Here is an 18,097-nt window from a genome sequence, read left to right as displayed (position 1 = left end):
TGCAGGGTGCGCTTGCCCTCCCCCACTGTGTCCTGTAAGGGAAAGTGAGTGGGCACTAAAACCCAACTTACAGAGCAGGAGACCAAGCTCACCCTTGTGGCTATCTCAGGGAAAGGCTTGGAATCCAGGCGTCTGACCCCAGGACGGGGATCTTGACTTCCAGCAAGCCTCATGTCTCCAGCTTCCAGAAGAAATGGAGACACACATCTTTCTCCACACTGCCCTGCGCTGGCCAGGGGAAAAACCCAATCGGGCTATGGCCATGACTTGTCAATACTGAGGAAGCTAGAACCCTGATGGTAGCCCTTTGGCTGGAGGCACCCAACCGTGGATGTTTCCAGCCTCCGGTACTCAGACCTGGGCTGCTCAGCACAGGACACCACAGTACCAAACAGCAACTTGGTGCAGTTGCTACACCTTAGTCATCCACCCTCTGGATAGCCCAAATGAGAATGTCAACCAAGTATTTACTGTCAGGTGCCTCACACGTCTGTGGCTGTGTTAGCCCCCTGCAATACTTCCTGGAACGTTAAGTGTGTTGTGTGTGTCAGCTTGCAAGGCTACAGCATCTCCAGATGTGTGGCCCCACCGTTAGTCCAGGTGGCTTTTAGGAAGGTATCTCGGAGGTGTGATGACATCTGTAATGAGCTGCCTAGAACTCTTCAGCATAGAGATGCCTCCTTCCAACCTTTGCCTTTGAATCCACTCAGCCTTCCCCCATATGTCTCTGTCCAACGTCCCCCTTTTATAAGGATGCTCATCATCGTGACGGGGATTTCATCTCACCTCTCCATAACATTGGCAAGGACTCTCTTTTCAAATGAGGTCGCAGAGTGACATATACAAGCTGTGGGAGTTAGGACCTCAACACTATTTTGAAAGGGACGTCAGCCCACCACAAGATTCTGAGTGGGCTGCGCTCAAATTAGTTTACTGCTATAGAAGCGAAAGAGGCTTTCTAAAGAAGGAGCCCTGGCCCAGACCAGACCAGACCAGACCAGACCAGAGCCTCCGCCTAAGACTCTAGCCTGTTGATCTTTTGGACTTAAAAATGCCTATAGTCACATGAGCTAATCCCTTAAAATCAATCTAAATATGATAGACAGTAAGGTGGATGGATGGGTAGATAGGTATGTGGATAGATAGATAGATAGATAGATAGATAGATAGATAGATAGATAATAGATAGATAGATACATTCACACACATACATGATAGATAGATAGATAGATAGATAGATAGATAGATAATAGATAGATAGATACATTCACACATACATGATAGATAGATAGATAGATAGATAGATAGATAGGTAGATAGATAGCTTATTTACTCAAAGCTCTATTGCTGTGAAGAGACACCATGGCCAGGGCAACTTTATAAAGGGAAATATTTAACTGGGGCTGGCTTACTCTTTAGTCCATTGTCATCACGGCAGGAAGCATAGTGGCACACAGGCAGACATGGTGCTAGGGAGGGAATGGAACATTCTACAGCCAGATCAGCAAGCAGCAGGAACAGAACAAGGCGCTAGACCTGGCCTGGGCTTCTGAAACCGCAAAGCCCACCTGCAGTAGCACACTTCCTCCAGCAGCAAGGCCACGCCTTCTAATCCCTGTCAAGTAGGGCCACTCCTAATGGCCGAGCCTATGGGGGCATTCCCATTCAAACCACCACATAGACATACAGGAAATTGATAAATAGATGATATGTAGGCAGATAGATAGGCAGACAGACAGACAGACAGGGAAACATGATTTATAGATGATATGATATAATAAAGCTATAGAAATACATAAATATGTATATACCTATATCACCCATCATTTCTGTTTCTGTGGAGAACCATACCTGACCATCTCTCAGGCCAGTCCCGAGTTCCTCCTTTCTTCAGCCCTACCTTGGAGGCTCCAGTACGCCACACAGCTGCTCAGAACTAATTTATAATGGGGCCAAACTGAGTGAAAAAAAAATGAGTTCTGGCATAAACAACTTACACTACGCAGACCTGACAGTTTATGCATTTATTCCACAAATATTTACTGAGTACATTCTGTGTGTGAAGCACTGCGCTTAGAAACTACCAGAAACTCAACTTGTGAGAGAACATTCTTGCCTTGGCTGAGGCAGCGGGGAGCTGGTAAGAGTGTGTGTGCGGCGAGCACAGCTGTAACAGGGCACTAGCATCTGCCAGGGAGAGTCTGCCACCAGAGCCCCGTATAAACTACGCAGAGAAGCTGCTTTCAAAATAATAGTACCAATGTGATGAGATTAAGGTGAAATAATGGGTGTTTACTGGCTTGTGAATTTTCTCTGATTGATGGTTATCTTAGAGCAAAAATGTGGCTAATTTGTTCTCATTTATACTCCATAAGGATCTAGAATCTTTTCCCCCCATGGGATAAGGTCACCTGACTAATGAGTGATTGTCACTAAAAGGTGAGCATCTGGCTGCAGTCAAATTTGTATGTGAAAGTAAAAGTAATTAACTCGGTGTAAATGCCTAGTGAAGAATTGTTTTTACTCATTTATTTATTTTTAACATGAAACCGTGAATTTTTTATGTACTCATGCGGTACCATGTAACACTTCATTACACGTATACATTGCATAGTGTAATCCCAGTTCAGCATAATTGCAAAAGCCTCCAGAGAGCTGTCAAAATGGCTCAGTGATACAGTGCTTGGTATGCAAGCCTAAGGACTTGAGTTCAGATCACCCCAGACCCATGTGAAAACCAGGTGCAGTGGTGTCATCTTTGGGTTGAGTAAGAAAGCTTCCATAGGCTCATATACTTGCATGCTTAGTCACCAGGGGGTAGGGCTGTTTAAGAAAGAGATATGTTACTGGGTGTAGGCTTTGAGGTTTAAAAAGTCCATGCCAAGCTGTCTCCCCACCCCCTGCCACCCTCCTCCCCCCTCTGCCTGCTGCCTGTGCATGAGTGTGTGTAAAGCTCTCAGCTACTGCTCTGATGATAATGGACTAACCCCATGAAACTGTAAGCCAGCCCCAACTGAGTGCTTTCTTTTCTAAGAGTTGCCGTGGTCACGGTGTCTCTTCACAGCATCTGCATTCCAGTGCTGTGGAAGTGGGAACAGGTAGACTACAGGGGCTCATGGGCTAGCCAGTTTGGTTGAAACAATGAGCTCCAGGTCAGTGAGAGATTATCCCCAAAGCAAACTGGAGAGTGATGAAAGAACATGCCCAACAGCAGCATCTGGCCTCCACATGTGCGTGCATGGGCAAACACATACTACACCACACAGACACACAGACACACACACACACACACACACTATGTACACACCACACACACACTATGTACACACCACACACACACGACATATACACCACACACACTACATACACACACTACACACCACACAAACGCACACTATACACACACACTACATACCACGCACATACTATACACCATACACACTACATACACACCACACACACAATACACATACACACTACATACACACCACACACACACTACACACACTACACACACACACACACACAGCCTCCAGAAAAGTAAGTGGTGGCTAGAATGTTTCTGAAACTTAAAAATTATCAGAAACAATTTGCGAACCTCCAACAATTTTCAGATTGTTTAGAATGTATGTCATTAAATATCCATTATGGAATATTTTTCATATTCCTAACATCACAGAATAATCTGTTTCTGCTCAGCCATCTATAAGACAAAAATCAGAGCCTTCCTGCTAATCGACACACCAGCTACTGCATCTGACTTTGGCACTGGTACGGTTGACCGGCTGGACTCCATTCCTAGCACCCGAGTCACCATTGTCTCCTGCTGTTGCTGTCACCTCTCTATCACCTTGACTAAAAGCTGGCCACATCCTTCCTCTCTCTCTCTCCATCTCCTTGCATTCTCCCTAGACAATGCCACTGTAACCCTGGACTTGTCACTGAGCCCCAGCAGTATATATCTCACATATGGCTCCTCCCCTCCACCTGCATAGCTATAGACAACCCCAACAGCATTACAAGCTGGTCGAGACAGTAAGAAAGGGTTTCCTTTCAGCAGGACGGATTTAAGTTGTATCTAAGGAAGAACTTCCTGACAGAGAAGACTCTTGAGGAAGCTTGCCCAGAGGGTCTGCTGCCCTGGGATATTTGGAGACTGTGTCTGAATAATTTCATTCAGCAAACTGGTCTGTCCCCCTCTCTCTCATGACAGATAATAGCACCTCCATTCAGTGACCCTAGCTGACCCCTCTCTGTTCACTCCCCAACAGTTCTCAAAGTCCCAGTAATTTCCATTTCTTCTGCTTCTCTCTAACCTCAGCGGCTATGACTACAGTGGCTTAGATTCTCCTCAATGGAAAACTGTCTCTTATTCTCTTACTGTCCCAACCAAAGTCATCATCAGCATTCAGTAAGAAATAATGGCGAAACTCGTGGACTCAAGCCTGGTTGCCTGCAGTTGATGCTGGACCTGACAGTTATTAGCTACACATCGCATGTGCTTCAGTTTCTTCCTCTATAGGAAATGAGCTGCCATGAAGCTTAAATAGGGACACATATGCAATGCTCTCAGAACAGTGCCTGCTGCATGAACAAGGAAATGTTCACGAGTGTATGTAGTAAACACAGGAGAATTGCTCCTCACTTCATTCCAGCCCTCATACTGCAGCCTGAGAGTTGCTTGCTCGATTGCTTGATTGTCTCACAAATCTAATTATATCAACCTCATCGTTTGACTCATTTACCAGCTGTCCAAACTCCTAGCATGGTCTACTGTTCCAATAGCCTCCTCTCACCACCTTATCTAGGTTCACACTCATCCTCTCTGCTCTCAGCCACAGAACAAAGCAATCTACCCTTCTATACCCAGCTCAAATGTCAGATGCTCTCCCCCTCCCTCCCTCTCTCTTTCTCTCAGCGGCTGCACTTTCATGTTGCCTTCAAGTATTCTTCCCCAACTCTTCTTAACAAGACCCCAGTATGGGGTACCTTAAGGGGAAGCTCCTGTGTTTCCAGCTTAGAAATTTAGTTATGACTTTTGATTTGGAAAATGTGATTGTTCTAAACATGTATCATTACTTGCTAGGAATGAAAAGAAAAATGGGAAGGAGAGAGGGAAGAATGAAGCCCATATCCAGCAGTCCTTGGTCAGTGAGCACCATCTCCTCAGTAGGGCAACGTTGAGCCCCAGAAACCTCAACTTGTGCTAGGGAGGTCCAGTATGCCAGACAAAAGAATGAATAGATTTATTTTTATTTTTGTCATTGCTGTTCCTTATCCCAACTGGCCTTAAGAATAGAAACAAAGTAAAGGCAGATATACATCATCCATCTGAGCAGGGCCATACCTGCCACCTGAACATATTGCTCTCTTCCCCAGTGTCGGCATCCTACACGGAGCACACAGCATCTGTATTAGTTACTTTTCTTCCTGCTGTGACACAGTCCTAGACAAAGCAACCAAGGAGGGAAAGGAAGGCTTATTTTGGCACATAGCTTGAGAACGGCATCCATAACATCAGGGAGGGCCTGACAGCAGTAATGTGAGGCAGTTCATCACGTATCTGCAATCAAGAAGCAGAGAGAGACAGAAACCAGTAGCCTTCCTTTTGTCTTTCCTTTTATTAAGTCTGAGTCTCTCACGCATGAGATGGCCCGTTCGCATTCAGAGCAGAGCCTCCCTCCTCAGCTAAAAGTCTCTAGAAGTACCCTCACCTTTGCAGAGCTGTGTCTCTCAGGGAGATTGTAAATCTAGTCAAACTGTTGGTGGAGGTTCGCCATCCCAGAATGCACCTGAGAAAGCATCAAGGTCCTTGTCTGGGATTAGGTGTGATTCCAAGCCCTGCACTCATAGCTGGGCCTTAGAATCTGGGGTGGCCTTGATACTTCCAAGATGGCACTCAGGTGGATGGTGCTCAAGGCCTGTGAATCCCCTGGCAAATTAACTCATTTCTTTTTAATGAGGAGTTCAAGGTTTAGTCTAGCAATCTCTCTCCAAGGGGATTTTGTCTTCAAGGGTTTTGAGGTACTAATGCGTACTGTGGGTTCTCAACTCTGTGTGAGAAGAGGAGAGAACAGCTTGGGAAAAAAACATATTTGACACAGTATATCTTTTTTTTCCCTTGCTGCAACAATTTACCTCAATACGTTTTTGCTCAGACTAATGTTAAAGTAAGTTTGTGCTCCTCAAGCACTCCCTGTGTGTGGTAGCAAGGTATTATTGGAATGTGCCAGAACCTAACCTGGGAATTCAACACTTGGCCCACTTTAACCCCCAAATGGGTAAATTTCATTTAAATAATTTCATGTTGGCTTCTTCAGGGAGGTTGGATTGATGTCTAAGATATAGCATGTTGACGCGCAGCTCTTGATTTATGAGGTACTTCTACACAGGCTCTGGCTGAGTGCAGCACTGCCGGGAATAGGTGGGATGGTTTCTAATGCAAGGAGCAGGAGGCCAGAGCCTTGCGGGCCTGGTCGTGAGCGCTGTAGCAGGCACTGAAGCCAGGTCTCCGGTCTCCAGGTCCAAAATGCTTTCAAGTACTTGTCCCATGCTGTAGTATGGACATGTCTCCCATGGTAAAGGACGTACATTGATTTGATGCTTGTTTCCGGTCTTTTCCTATCTGAGGACTCAATCTGTGAGATCGGTGATGCCACAGAAGGTCCCCAGCCAGCATGAGTGGCTGAGACTCCTTGGATAGGAAAGCTCCATGGTCTTTTTCTTTCCTTTGCTCTCAGCTAGAATCTTTTCTCTCAAGAAAGCTAATAAAAGAAAAAGAGAAATAACCAGATGTGTGTTGGTTTAAATGACAACGGCCTCCACGGACTCATATGTTTGAATGCCTGGTCCTCAGTTAGTAGAACGGTTTGGCAAGGATTAGAGGGTGTGGCCTTGTTGGAGTAGATGTGTTACTGGGGGTGGGCTTGGGGTCTTAAAGGCCCAGACCAGGCCTAGTGACTTTGTCTCTCTATGTGTCTGTCGCTGTCTCTCTGTCTGTCTGTCTATCTGTCTGTCTGTCTGTCTATCTATCTATCTATCTATCTATCTATCTATCTATCTATCTATTTCTATCTCTATCTCCTGCTGCCTGCAGATCAGGATATGAAGCTCTCAGCACCATACCTTACCTGCATGCTCTCATGATGATCATGGACTAACCCCTCGGAAATTGTAATCAAGACCTGAGGAAATGTTTTCTTTTATAAGAGTTACTTTGGTCATGGCGTCTCTTCACAACAATGGAACAGTAACTAAGACGGGCAGTAATTAAAAAGTGAGAGAAATAAATGGCAACACAGAGTTAATGCCTGGCGTTTGCTGGATATGTTATCTGTTTCCCAGGATGGTCTGTTGCATCTCAGAATGTCTATCTAGGAACATGGAAAATAGCTCCAAGCCAGCCACTGAGTCACTTCTAGCTTAATATTCTATTCTAAGGAGGTAAAAAAAAATAAATCACGTCCAAGTCCCTAAAGCTGAGTAACTTCATAGCATAGCTCATCAATAGGCAGATAGATCCCTGGACAGATAGTCATGTTAATAGTGGCAGCACGGTGAGCTGCTCCCTCAAGCAGCCCAGGTTGTCACATCAGCATTGTTTTACTAACACTCATATTCATCCTTCGTGTGAGTCACGAAGAAATGGTGAGCGGTACCACTCAGTGAGCCAAGGCTGATACGAGGATGGCAACTCGGGTGTCTCCAAGAGAGACCTCCAAGTCATGAACTCAGAGTAGATAGGCTGACCTGTGAGATATATTGACTACCAACTGTCTAGGGGTTTTGTGTGGAAGGGAGGTAGCTGCTTGCTTTCTTTATCCTCCTGGCCTTAAAGGCAGAGTATACGCTAAGCCTCACTCTACAAGACACACACTGCAGATTAACCGGATGAGCTTTTACAGTCAAATATAACTTCCTCTGCCTCTCCAAGGCTGTTACAGGTAAACCATTTTCTTCCCCCTTTCCACCCTAGAGGATGTTTTATTGACCACTGACCACTCCTAGCAGTTGACTGTCTAACAAGAAACTGCCCTGTAAACTGCCATTAAGTTCTACAGACACTCAAAAGTACACGGAAGATGTGCCCACCCTTGTCAGTGATGTGCTGGAGACATGGGGCCCAGGGAGAAGGAGAGTTGATGTCCCTGGTGCAATGTACAGAGAAAGAGTGTGAGGCACACTTCCCTTCCACAGTTCTGAGAGCAGCTGTCACGTGCTTGCTTCGTTCTTTGGGAAAGCTGAAGTGGAACAGAGTTCTAAGTATTGGAATCAGAGGCAGGCATAATGACAAGTGACTGTGATCCCAGCACTCAAGAGGCAGAGACAAGAAGACCATAAGTTTGAAGTCACTACACGGTGAGTTCAACTCCAGTGTAGGCTACTTGTCTCAGTTACCAAAACAAAGGAATAAGAACAGAAAAGAGAATTGGCTTCCGAGATCCATCCTTTCATGGTGAATGCTGGGTTGCCCTAGCTGCTTCCTGCGAGAGTTCTGGAGAACCTTTGTGACTCATGTGACTCCACAGGGACTTGGAGAATTAGGGAAAGTGGTTGTGGCCAGATGGCCTCCTCCTCCCTCAAGCATCTTCATCCTGTGTCAGCATGAGACAGAAAGTAGTATTTCTGTCCACTAGGGGAAAGTATCAGTGTAAAAGGAAGACCTCCCTCCTCTGTCACATGCCATCCTTTCATTGCTTCCTGCCATTAGAGAAAAATGCGTGCGCGCGCGGTCACACACACACACACACACACACACACACACACACACACACACACGCTCCTGGCCATATCTTTAGTCCTCGACATAACCCTACACAGTCAGATTTATTGTTACCTCCAAGTTACTAAGAGTACACAGACCCAGAGGTGAAGTAGCAAATCTTAGTGAACTAAGAGATGTTTAAGAATAAAAGGAAGAATGGACATATTTCATATGGGAATATCTGCTGCCATACTGCAATTCAAACAACCTCTACAAGCCAGGACCATGAGCTAGTTGGTGACCAATCTTTTATGGCTCTCTCATCACCAACGGTACAAACTCTGGTCAGGTCAGATTGAAGCATAGACCAAAAGCCAAGATAACTGTTTCTAATTTTCAGTCCCACCACTAGGACTTGTCCTGTCCTTGACCTCTGAGGCACAGATCTATGACTACGGCTATATATATAGAGAGAGATGGATACATAAAGCATTACATTTAGAATGGTTGCATCCACCAAAAGGAACTGGCCCCATTGCAGTCAGCAGTTCTATTGATTGTATAGATCAATACAAATGCCTATAAAACAACAGGGTCACAATAAATGATGATGAGGATAGATAAATAACATTCCTGAGTACCTTAACTGGGTAGGACCGAGTAAATCGGGATTCTCCTGGCACTGGGTAGAAGGCCTGGGAGTAATTAGAGAGTTTATTGGAGCAAGTTGCAAAAATTAAGAGTCGAACATGACGTGGTACAGCTGCCACAAGAGTGGAGTGGTGCAGCGTGTCGATGGCACAGCTTGATGAGTGAGTACCGGGGAAATTGAAGCCATCATAGTGATTTGAATGAGACACTTAGCTTCCCCGGCTCCCAGTTCTTCCGTCTGTCAGCATGGAAAACTGGGTATTGAAATCAAGAGCACAGAGTGAGGTACCGAGTCTTTTCAGAAGACATGTTGTCACCCTCACACATCTCCTGAGTTCAGAAACAGTTAGTATTCCGAAGAAATGCCTGTGGCACGTGACCGTGATTTGTTCCAAGTCCCACTGACTAGGGGGTTCCCTGGGAAGGAAGCAATTTAGACATCCACCTAGGAAACATGGTTGGCATTTGCAATCTGGCAAGGGACATGTTTCCTTTGCTGTCGTCTCAACGGTGTAGCTCAGCCTAAATCTAGACCCAGATCTCAAATGACTGCCCAGGTCTCGCTCTTCAGGATGGTGTCAGACAAGCGTTGGTGAAATCAGACCTTACTGATGGCTTCCTAAGGAGGCCACGTTTACATCTTGTTTCTTGTTTGTGTGATGTCCTACATCTTATGACCCTAGTCTCTAGGAGTTTTTCTCATGGCTCCATATCATGTCTTATCGTCCCTAACTATATATGGCAGCTTTAAATAGTGCTGCCATCTCCCTTGGGTTCACTGCTTGGGATAAAATCAGGTATAGATTTCTGACATGGAACAGCTAATGGGACTTCAGATCCAGAAAGCAGCAGTAAAAGTGCGCACCCCCCCCCCCCACCTCCTAGCTACCTCTCGGCTTGAAGACAGAGTAAAACAGTCCTGACAGGCCACGTAGAATCCACATACATTTATCTGGAGGCAGTCTGGAAATAAGAGAAAGAGGCCCAAGCTAGTGATTTCTGCTGCGGTAGAAGGGCAGACAAGGTAGTCTCCTTCGAGTCCATCTTCTAGGTGGCTTCTTCATGCTCCGCATCTTCCTGTGTCTGCCACTGGCTTTGAGGGTGTTGAATAAAACAGCCATTCTGTGACAGGCACTGGAATGAGCATCCGGGGACCCAGATTTCGCCACCCTCCCCTCCCCCCCCCCGAAGCTCTTGTTTCTTGTTCGAAGATTTATGTAATGATGGGGACCAAACTCACTCATGGTCTGGCCTCTATCCTGCCCTCTTCCCCCTGTTCTTTTCTCTCAGCTACTGCCCTCTGCTTCTCATCCAGACTCATTTTCCCAACCATTCTGCTCAAGTGTTCTGTGTACATCAAAGATTGGCGTACTGTGAGGAAGTATACTTGAACTCTCCCTGGCCTGTGCTATACAGGCAGGGAAAATGACTTTTATAAAAGGCTGCCTAAGAGGCTCTGGTCACCTTGTTGGAAGGCTATCACAGGGCGGGTGGTGAACCATTGGCGTCTTCTCTGTGTCCCCTCTGAGCCATAGTCCCCTTGGGGGGAAAGTAAAATTCTTCCCTGGGTGGGTGGGTTGAGGATGTTCCTCCCTGGCTCCTGAGAGAGGCCACCCAGAAAAACTGAAGTCACCGGGAAACAGGGCCATGCAGGGTCCGTGCGGTCATTCAGCACTGTCTCTCTCGCTGCCACACAGAAGGCTACGGTGGCCGACACTGGCACTGGGAGGTGCTCAGGTCCTTGTAGCTTCCTGTGACTAGTGTTAACTCAGAGACCTGGTCGGGTTTAGTCGGTGCTGGCACAGGTATTTTTGCTTTGGTTTCCCTGGGACCCCAGAGTAAATAAGACATACCTGGAGTTCAGGTAGTAGGTGCTATTACGACTGATATAATCTTAACTGCTAGAGCGAGGGCCTTCTCATAGAGTGGCTGAAAGTAATAATGACTTCTAGTTCCGTCCACTGACTTCCCGGATTCCCGAGATCATAAAATCACAGTGGTTCTGCTTTAAATGGCCCTTTAGACAACATCTAGCCCGGTGCTTCTGTAGTAAACAGAAGAGGCAAAGCTGACACAGGGACGGGGCTGGAGAGAGCACACCCCATCTGCAGTAGCAACCACCGCTCGGCTCCCGTGCTACCAGATCCGCTAGACCAGTGGGTCTCAGCCTTTAATACAGCTCCTCGCGTTGCGATGACCACCAGCCATGAAATTGTTTTCGTCGTTGCCTCAGAACTGGAGTTCTGCTACTGTTTCGCATTGTAATGTAAACACCCGATGGTCTTAGGCAACCCTGCTGAAAGGGTCGTTGGGTCCCAAAGAGGTCACGACCCACAGGTTGAGACTAGGTGTTCATTCTGATGTAGGGTGTTATTTCCTTCAGAAAGATAGGCACATAGGTGTGTGTGTGTGTGTGTGTGTGTGTGTGTGTGTGTGAACTTTTTCAAATGCTGACAAGGAATGAAAACTGAAATACTCACTGCAGGGTAAGGAAGCAAGCCTGTGGCTTTTGGAGAGTGGATCTGATCTCGCCCATCTCTAGCTGAGGCCAGACAGGATCAGGGGCTTGCCCAGGACTGTACAGCTGAAAATGTAGCAGACACCTTGGCGTTGTCTTCAGGGTTCTAATCTGCTTTCTTGTGAGACGTTGGGAACTTGGCACCTATTTTCGCTTCCTGGCTCCGCCCTCTGGAGTAGCGTGTCATTGTGTGAGGGGGACAGGATGACAACTTTGAGATAGAAGATGGGTCTCTAAATTTTCCATTTGCTACGTTCTAACTTTGGGTGCATATCTTCGGCTTTGGTTTCTTCACTAATAAAATGAACATAATTTCAGCGGAGACCCTCAGGGCTGTGTCAAAACTTAACACGAGTGTTTCCGATGTCTGAGAACACAGTACACAGCAAAAAGCCAAGGACACCTACTATACTGACACTCTCAAGAGGAAGATATAGACGTTAAAGAGAGCTGCTAAGGTCCAACTCCCACACAGCAATCCAAGCTCACAGGTTCTCCCGAGCCCTGAGAACAGAGGCAAGTGTGTCATAGGTATCAAGGGCTGGCAGATTTGCCCAGCACAAAGCCCCTCACCCCAGGAAGAGACAGGGCCACACTGATGCTCAGTTTCACCTGTAGATCAGGGCTTACAAGGTGTTCAGAACAGTCCCACCTCCACCATCATCCTTGGCATCGTTAGAATCACCCATAGGGCCCGCCCCCCCCCCTACAAAAAATGCTAGGATCAAAACCAATGCACAGTACCCTGCCCAAAGCCATTTTGACTGACTATGTATAGTGACTCTTATTTTCATCTCCATTTTCAGGGACGCAGACCGGGCTATTTCTCCTTTCTGGACCCCTTTTCTCCAGGAGTCTGGCTCTTCATGCTTCTAGCTTATCTGGCCGTCAGCTGTGTCCTCTTCCTGGTGGCTCGGTAAGGTAGTCTTCCCTTCTCTTCTCTGTCCTCACACCGCCACCTTGTGTCCACTCTGGGAACTGCATGGGGCGGGTGGTGGTAGTAGTGATTGGTGGTGGTGGTGGGAGGAGATGGTTTAGAAGACCGTGGTGCCAAATAGAGATGGGAGAGGGACTGGGGGCCTGAAATGTCCTCTGCCCAGCTGTCAACCTCACACTACCCATCCATCTGTCCATGCATGTGTTCACTACCATGCACAGCGTGGACAGGTTTGCTTGACTGGATTTGGTTTTGTATTCTAGCCTCCTGCATCCTCCCAGCCACCCGCCCCAACTTGTATAGAAGCTTTGGGAAGGGAGGGGGGGGGTTGACAGGAAGATGACTCTAATTATGCATGGTGCATTTGGCTACCCTGGCATCTGTCTTTGCCAGGATCTGCCATAAAGTGCTGAACGACAAGAAATGGAGCCTGCAAATCCAGACAGAGTGCAGGGGGAGAGGGGGAGCTAGAGGCCACAGTGACACGGGCCCGGGAGATGCCTCCTCTGCGGAGGCTGGCTCTCCCTCTGAAAATACAGCTGTCTTGTTGAACAAGAACCACAGAGGGCAGCAGGCAACAAGAGGGTACATTTGTGTGCAGTATTGGGTTGAGAGAAATGGTCAGGATCAGGGACTAGGGAGAATTAGCCTTCCCTCGTCCCCAGATGCTAGGAACTGTTCCTGGCTATATGGAAGAACTCTTGGGTGTCCCTAAGCTGCAACTTCCTAAGAATGTACATAGATGAGGTTGTTTGTGCCAGAGCTAAGGTAACCTGGACGTCAGGACAAAGCCGCCTTCCACCCACTCAAGTCCCCACCACCTGCTCAACCCTCAGTTCATCATAGCGGACTGTTGGGTGGGAATGGAGAACAGCTCAGAATGTGCTAGAAATCTGACAGAGGCTCTGGTGCAAATGGCTTCTCGAGCCGGGTGGTGGCGGCGCACCTCTTTAATCCCAGCACTCGGGAAGCGGAGGCAGGCAGATCTCTGTGAGTTCGAGGCCAGCCTGGTCCACAAAGTGAGTCCAGGAGAGCCAAGGCTACACAGAGAAATCCTGTCTCGAAAAACCAAAAAACAGACAGACAAACAACAACAACAAAAACAAAAACAAAAACAAAAACAAAAAAGCAAATGGCTTCTCTTTGTTTCCATATCCCAGCATCAGGGCTAGCTCATCCTTTGTCCCATGCTCCATCTCTTTGAGAAGGTCTTCTGGAGGTTGTATTCCTTCTATGGACTGGGGAGCCTGTGCTCTTTCCTCTCAGGAAAGGCAACAAGAACGGACTGAGCCTCACAAGTCCCCAGTGTGCCTCTTCCCATAGTGATCAAAGGCCAAATCAAACAGCCTCCATGACCACCTAGTAGTCTTCAAAGACATCAAGTTCACTACTTGTGTGCCACCCACCCCTCTTGGCCCCATAGGCATCGCCACTGTCAAGTATCTGTTGTCAGTGACAGCTGGCAAGGCGCGGGAGCTCGCGTGCTGTCTGGCACTTCCGCTCTCCACTTCGCAGCGCTGTCTGTTGCTGTGTTTAGGAAGCTGTCTGCGAGATCCAGGCTCTGCTGCTCTGAGAGTCTCTTTGGCCCCCTGTGGCTGAGCCTGTATGTGTGGACAGTTGGTGCTAGTGGAGTCTGCGCAGTTTTCAAGTCACCTCTAAGGCTCTAAAATGGCTCTTAGGGCTTTGTTGTTGTTCAAACACACAAGCTCAACTCACCTAAAGCTGCGCCAATGGGGTCCCGCACCCTCCTCTGTGGCCACCATACCCACCCACTGACTCACCTAAAGATGCACTAATGAGCTCTTGCACCCTTCTCTGTGGCCGCCATACCCACCCACTGACTCACCTAAAGATGCACTAATGAGCTCTTGCACCCTTCTCTGTGGCCACCATACCCACCCACTGACTCACCTAAAGATGCACTAATGAGCTCATGCACCCTTCTCTGTGGCCACCATACCCACCCACTGACTCACCTAAAGATGCACTAATGAGCTCTTGCACCCTTCTCTGTGGCCGCCATACCCACATGCTGCCTCAAATCTGGCATTAACTAACAACAACAACAACAACAACAACAACAACAACAATGATGATGACAACAGCAACAACAGAAAATGTGTTTGTCTTTCATAGTAGGAGATGAGGCAGAAGGATTCCCATGAGTTTGAGTCTAACCTGGGCTACATAGTGAGTTCCAGGCCAGCCATGGTGAGAGTAAGACCCTGTCACAAAGGATGAAAATAGAAAAGACATTGAAGGGCTAAACATACGGCGGCATATCTGTATGCTATGCAAACATGGGATAACCTGCTCTAAGGCAATGGTTTGCAAATGGGTTCCGTGGAGTGCAAAGGCTCCTGGGAGCTCTCAGACACATGTGGGCATTGAGAACCCTGAAGCCCCCAGCGCTTCTTCAAACAGACAGGCTGTACTTTCATCTCTCATATGCTGTAGGTGAGGTTTTAGAGCAGCAAAATGAAACTCCAGGTGCCCATGCCCATGCCAGCTCATCACCAGAGCCACCTCACAGCAGGGGGCAGTGCTCAGACTTGGACCTCTGCATCTCTAAGGCTGGATATCTAGGATACTGCATCTGAGAAGAGGGAGTCGGTGGCTGTCACTGTGGATACTGACCTGGTGCCGTCCACATCACTCAGGACCTTACAGGCTTTTAGCTCATACAATTCACAGGCTTGTTGCACAGGGAATTTTTTCTTTTCTTTCTTTCTTTCTTTCTTTTTATTTTTATTTTTTATTTTTTACAAGCCTTCCTGGCAATTCTGATGCAGCCTAGGGTGTGAGAACTAGGTTTAGGTTGAGGATTATTAAGCCATGGCCCTATAAAACCCTGGGAATGTTCTCTGGTCTCTAGGAATTCACCATCAAAGAGCAAGGACCCTTCCAGACTGCCCACCCCTGATGCTCCCAACTTTCTGTCAAAGGCATCATTTTTAGTCATTTTAAACAATGGAGTTAAACATCTGAGTTTCCTTAGAGGAGAAAGATATTTATTTATTTGAATAATTAAATACAAATAGTTTTGAGAAGTACCAACCTGGTCCAATCCCCATGGCCCTCTCCATGGGAAAAAGAAATCCAAGAATCTAAGTACAGCAAAGGGAAGTAAGTAGCTGACCTATCACACAGGTATAGCCAAGAAGATGAGCTGTGCCCCTTCCCAGCATCCCATGTCTACCCTTCTCACCACAGGAATGTGGTCTTCTCTCCTGCAGGTTAACTCCTTATGAATGGTACAGTCCACATCCTTGTGCACAGGGCCGGTGTAACCTCCTGGTCAACCAGTACTCCCTAGGCAACAGCCTCTGGTTTCCAGTTGGAGGCTTCATGCAGCAAGGCTCCACCATCGCTCCTCGCGCCTTGTCCACCCGCTGTGTTAGTGGAGTCTGGTAAGGCCCCATAGCAGACATAGGGCTAGGGTTTTGGGTGGTGGTGATGGCACATGGCCTTAATCCTTGCACTCAGAAGGTAGAAGCATATGGCTTTCTAAATTTGAGGCCACTTTGGTCTATAGAGGGAGTTCCAGGATAGCTGCGTCCACACAGAGGAATCCTGTATGGGTTCCAAACAGATCTGCCCTTTCTGATGGCAAGGAGAACAACCAGGAAGATCTGCCTTACCAGGCAGACCCTAGCAGGAAGCCTTACAAGTCCTGTCTCTAGAGTCTGGATACAGAAGAGAGCCAAAGAAAGGAAAGGAAAGGAAGGAAGGAAGGAAGGAAGGAAGGAAGGAAGGAAGGAAGGAAAAAAGAAAAAACAAAGGAAACAGCCTTTATAGCAAAACAAACTCTTGACCTGAAGGATGACTGAGATTGAGTAGCTGGGCCAAGAGAAAGCATATGCAGATTTATGCAAATAGGGCCTGCAGTAAAGTCCCCAAGGAGGAGGCTCCTTCTGTGCTCTCTGCTCCCAGCTTTCCCAGCCTCTGTCCTCCTCCTGCTCTGCCCTGCTTCTGCTTCTGCAGGACAGGCCTGTCTGTCTCAGGAGATACGGCAACGGTCAATCTCTTAGAACTCTGATGGGCAAATGATTCAACATTAGGAAAGTTCTTTGCAAATGTAGAGGAGCTATGTATGAACTAGGCATTTGTATTAGACTCTTGTGAGAAAATGACCATATATGCAGCCTAGAGAGACAAGTTTGAAAAATACAAGTATTGGATCCTCCCTTCGAAATCTACTATAGGTTTGATTGCTGCAGCTTCCAGAAATTACAGCCCAACTCCCCCTGCCTCCTCCTCAGCCTGTTTAAGCCAAAGGAAAAGGAGACGAGATATTCCCATCCTTGCTAGCGCCTAGGTCATGCAGTTGGTTCTAGACACAGGTACCAGAGTTGTTTCTAGAGCTGGGGCGACGACACCCTTTCTATCTAGAGTTCCCATTTGCCCTAATACATAGTACATATGGCAGGATTTAAGCCACTTGGGCAGGAGGCTTGCCTGTTCCTGGGCGTTGCCAAGAAGTTACTGAGTAGATCAACATGCAGAACTGGGTCTTGTGTCCCCAAGAAGAGGCGATGTCTCAGCTGAGACAGTTGCACAATCCCCTCGAAGCCTAGGACACCTAGGCAGAAGCCTTGGAAGAGGAAGCCCCGAGGGTGTTAATTTTGTTCCCTTGGAGTTTTCCTTCCAAAGGGTGCTCATTGCCACTAGTGTGCCTGGGCCATTGTTCTTTGCCTGTTGAGTCTACCGTTGGCTCCCCACCACACCCAAGGAAAGCCTTCCTCCAGAGAGTTTTAGAAGCCCATCTCCTGCCAGGTGCTGCTCTAAATAGCAGGCCTCAGATGGCTGAGTCACTGTGTTCCAGAGCATGCTGGGAAAGGAACACTATAACAAAGAGAAGCCACCATGAGAGACCCTCACTAGTCCCTTGTCCACAGCTATCAGCAGGTCTCTTAGCCTCTTGAGTTCTTAGATGTTAAAATCAAGGTTTAGTTAGTCCCCTAGGACAGTGGGAGATCAGAAGTCAGGACCACCATGACCTGCCTTGGATCTCCTAGCCAGAGCAAGTGACAGAAAATGTCACATGGTTCAGAAGAATGCCAGCTTTACAACTGCTAATGTTCTCTGATACAAGGGCACAACCCCACCCTGAGGTAGCTCGGCCTGTAATGGAGGAATTGAGTTGGTTGACATCTTGGTCCAAAATGACCACATGCCACCCAGGAAAGAACAGGCCCCAGTGTGTGGCCGTGAACCTGAGAGAAGCTCCCAGACAGCTCTGAGGCCATGTCTACATTCAAGGTACACTAACCCAGCTTCGTGACAG

At 47.4% G+C, this 18,097-nt stretch overlaps 1 protein-coding gene across 7 annotated transcripts in view; it reads left to right on the top strand.

Moving 5' to 3' along the window:
* Positions 1-18,097, top strand: part of GRIK4 (glutamate ionotropic receptor kainate type subunit 4) — a 427,994-nt gene that overhangs the window by 385,892 nt on the left and 24,005 nt on the right. For 6 of the 7 annotated variants that reach the window (XM_084782224.1, XM_084782226.1, XM_084782221.1 and 3 more), the window contains 2 exons: positions 12,680-12,789; positions 16,047-16,220. In XM_084782224.1, coding sequence (XP_084638350.1) covers positions 12,680-12,789; positions 16,047-16,220 — 284 coding nt within the window. The remainder of the gene's footprint in view (positions 1-12,679; positions 12,790-16,046; positions 16,221-18,097) is intronic. The other variant, XM_084782227.1, reaches the window with a different exon arrangement.

The sequence above is a fragment of the Acomys minous genome, assembly GCF_964271855.1.
Source record: "Acomys minous genome assembly, chromosome: 5".
Lineage (NCBI taxonomy): Eukaryota > Metazoa > Chordata > Mammalia > Rodentia > Muridae > Acomys > Acomys minous.
Note: the sequence above shows the minus strand (reverse complement) of the source record. Positions and strands in the feature narration are given on the sequence as shown.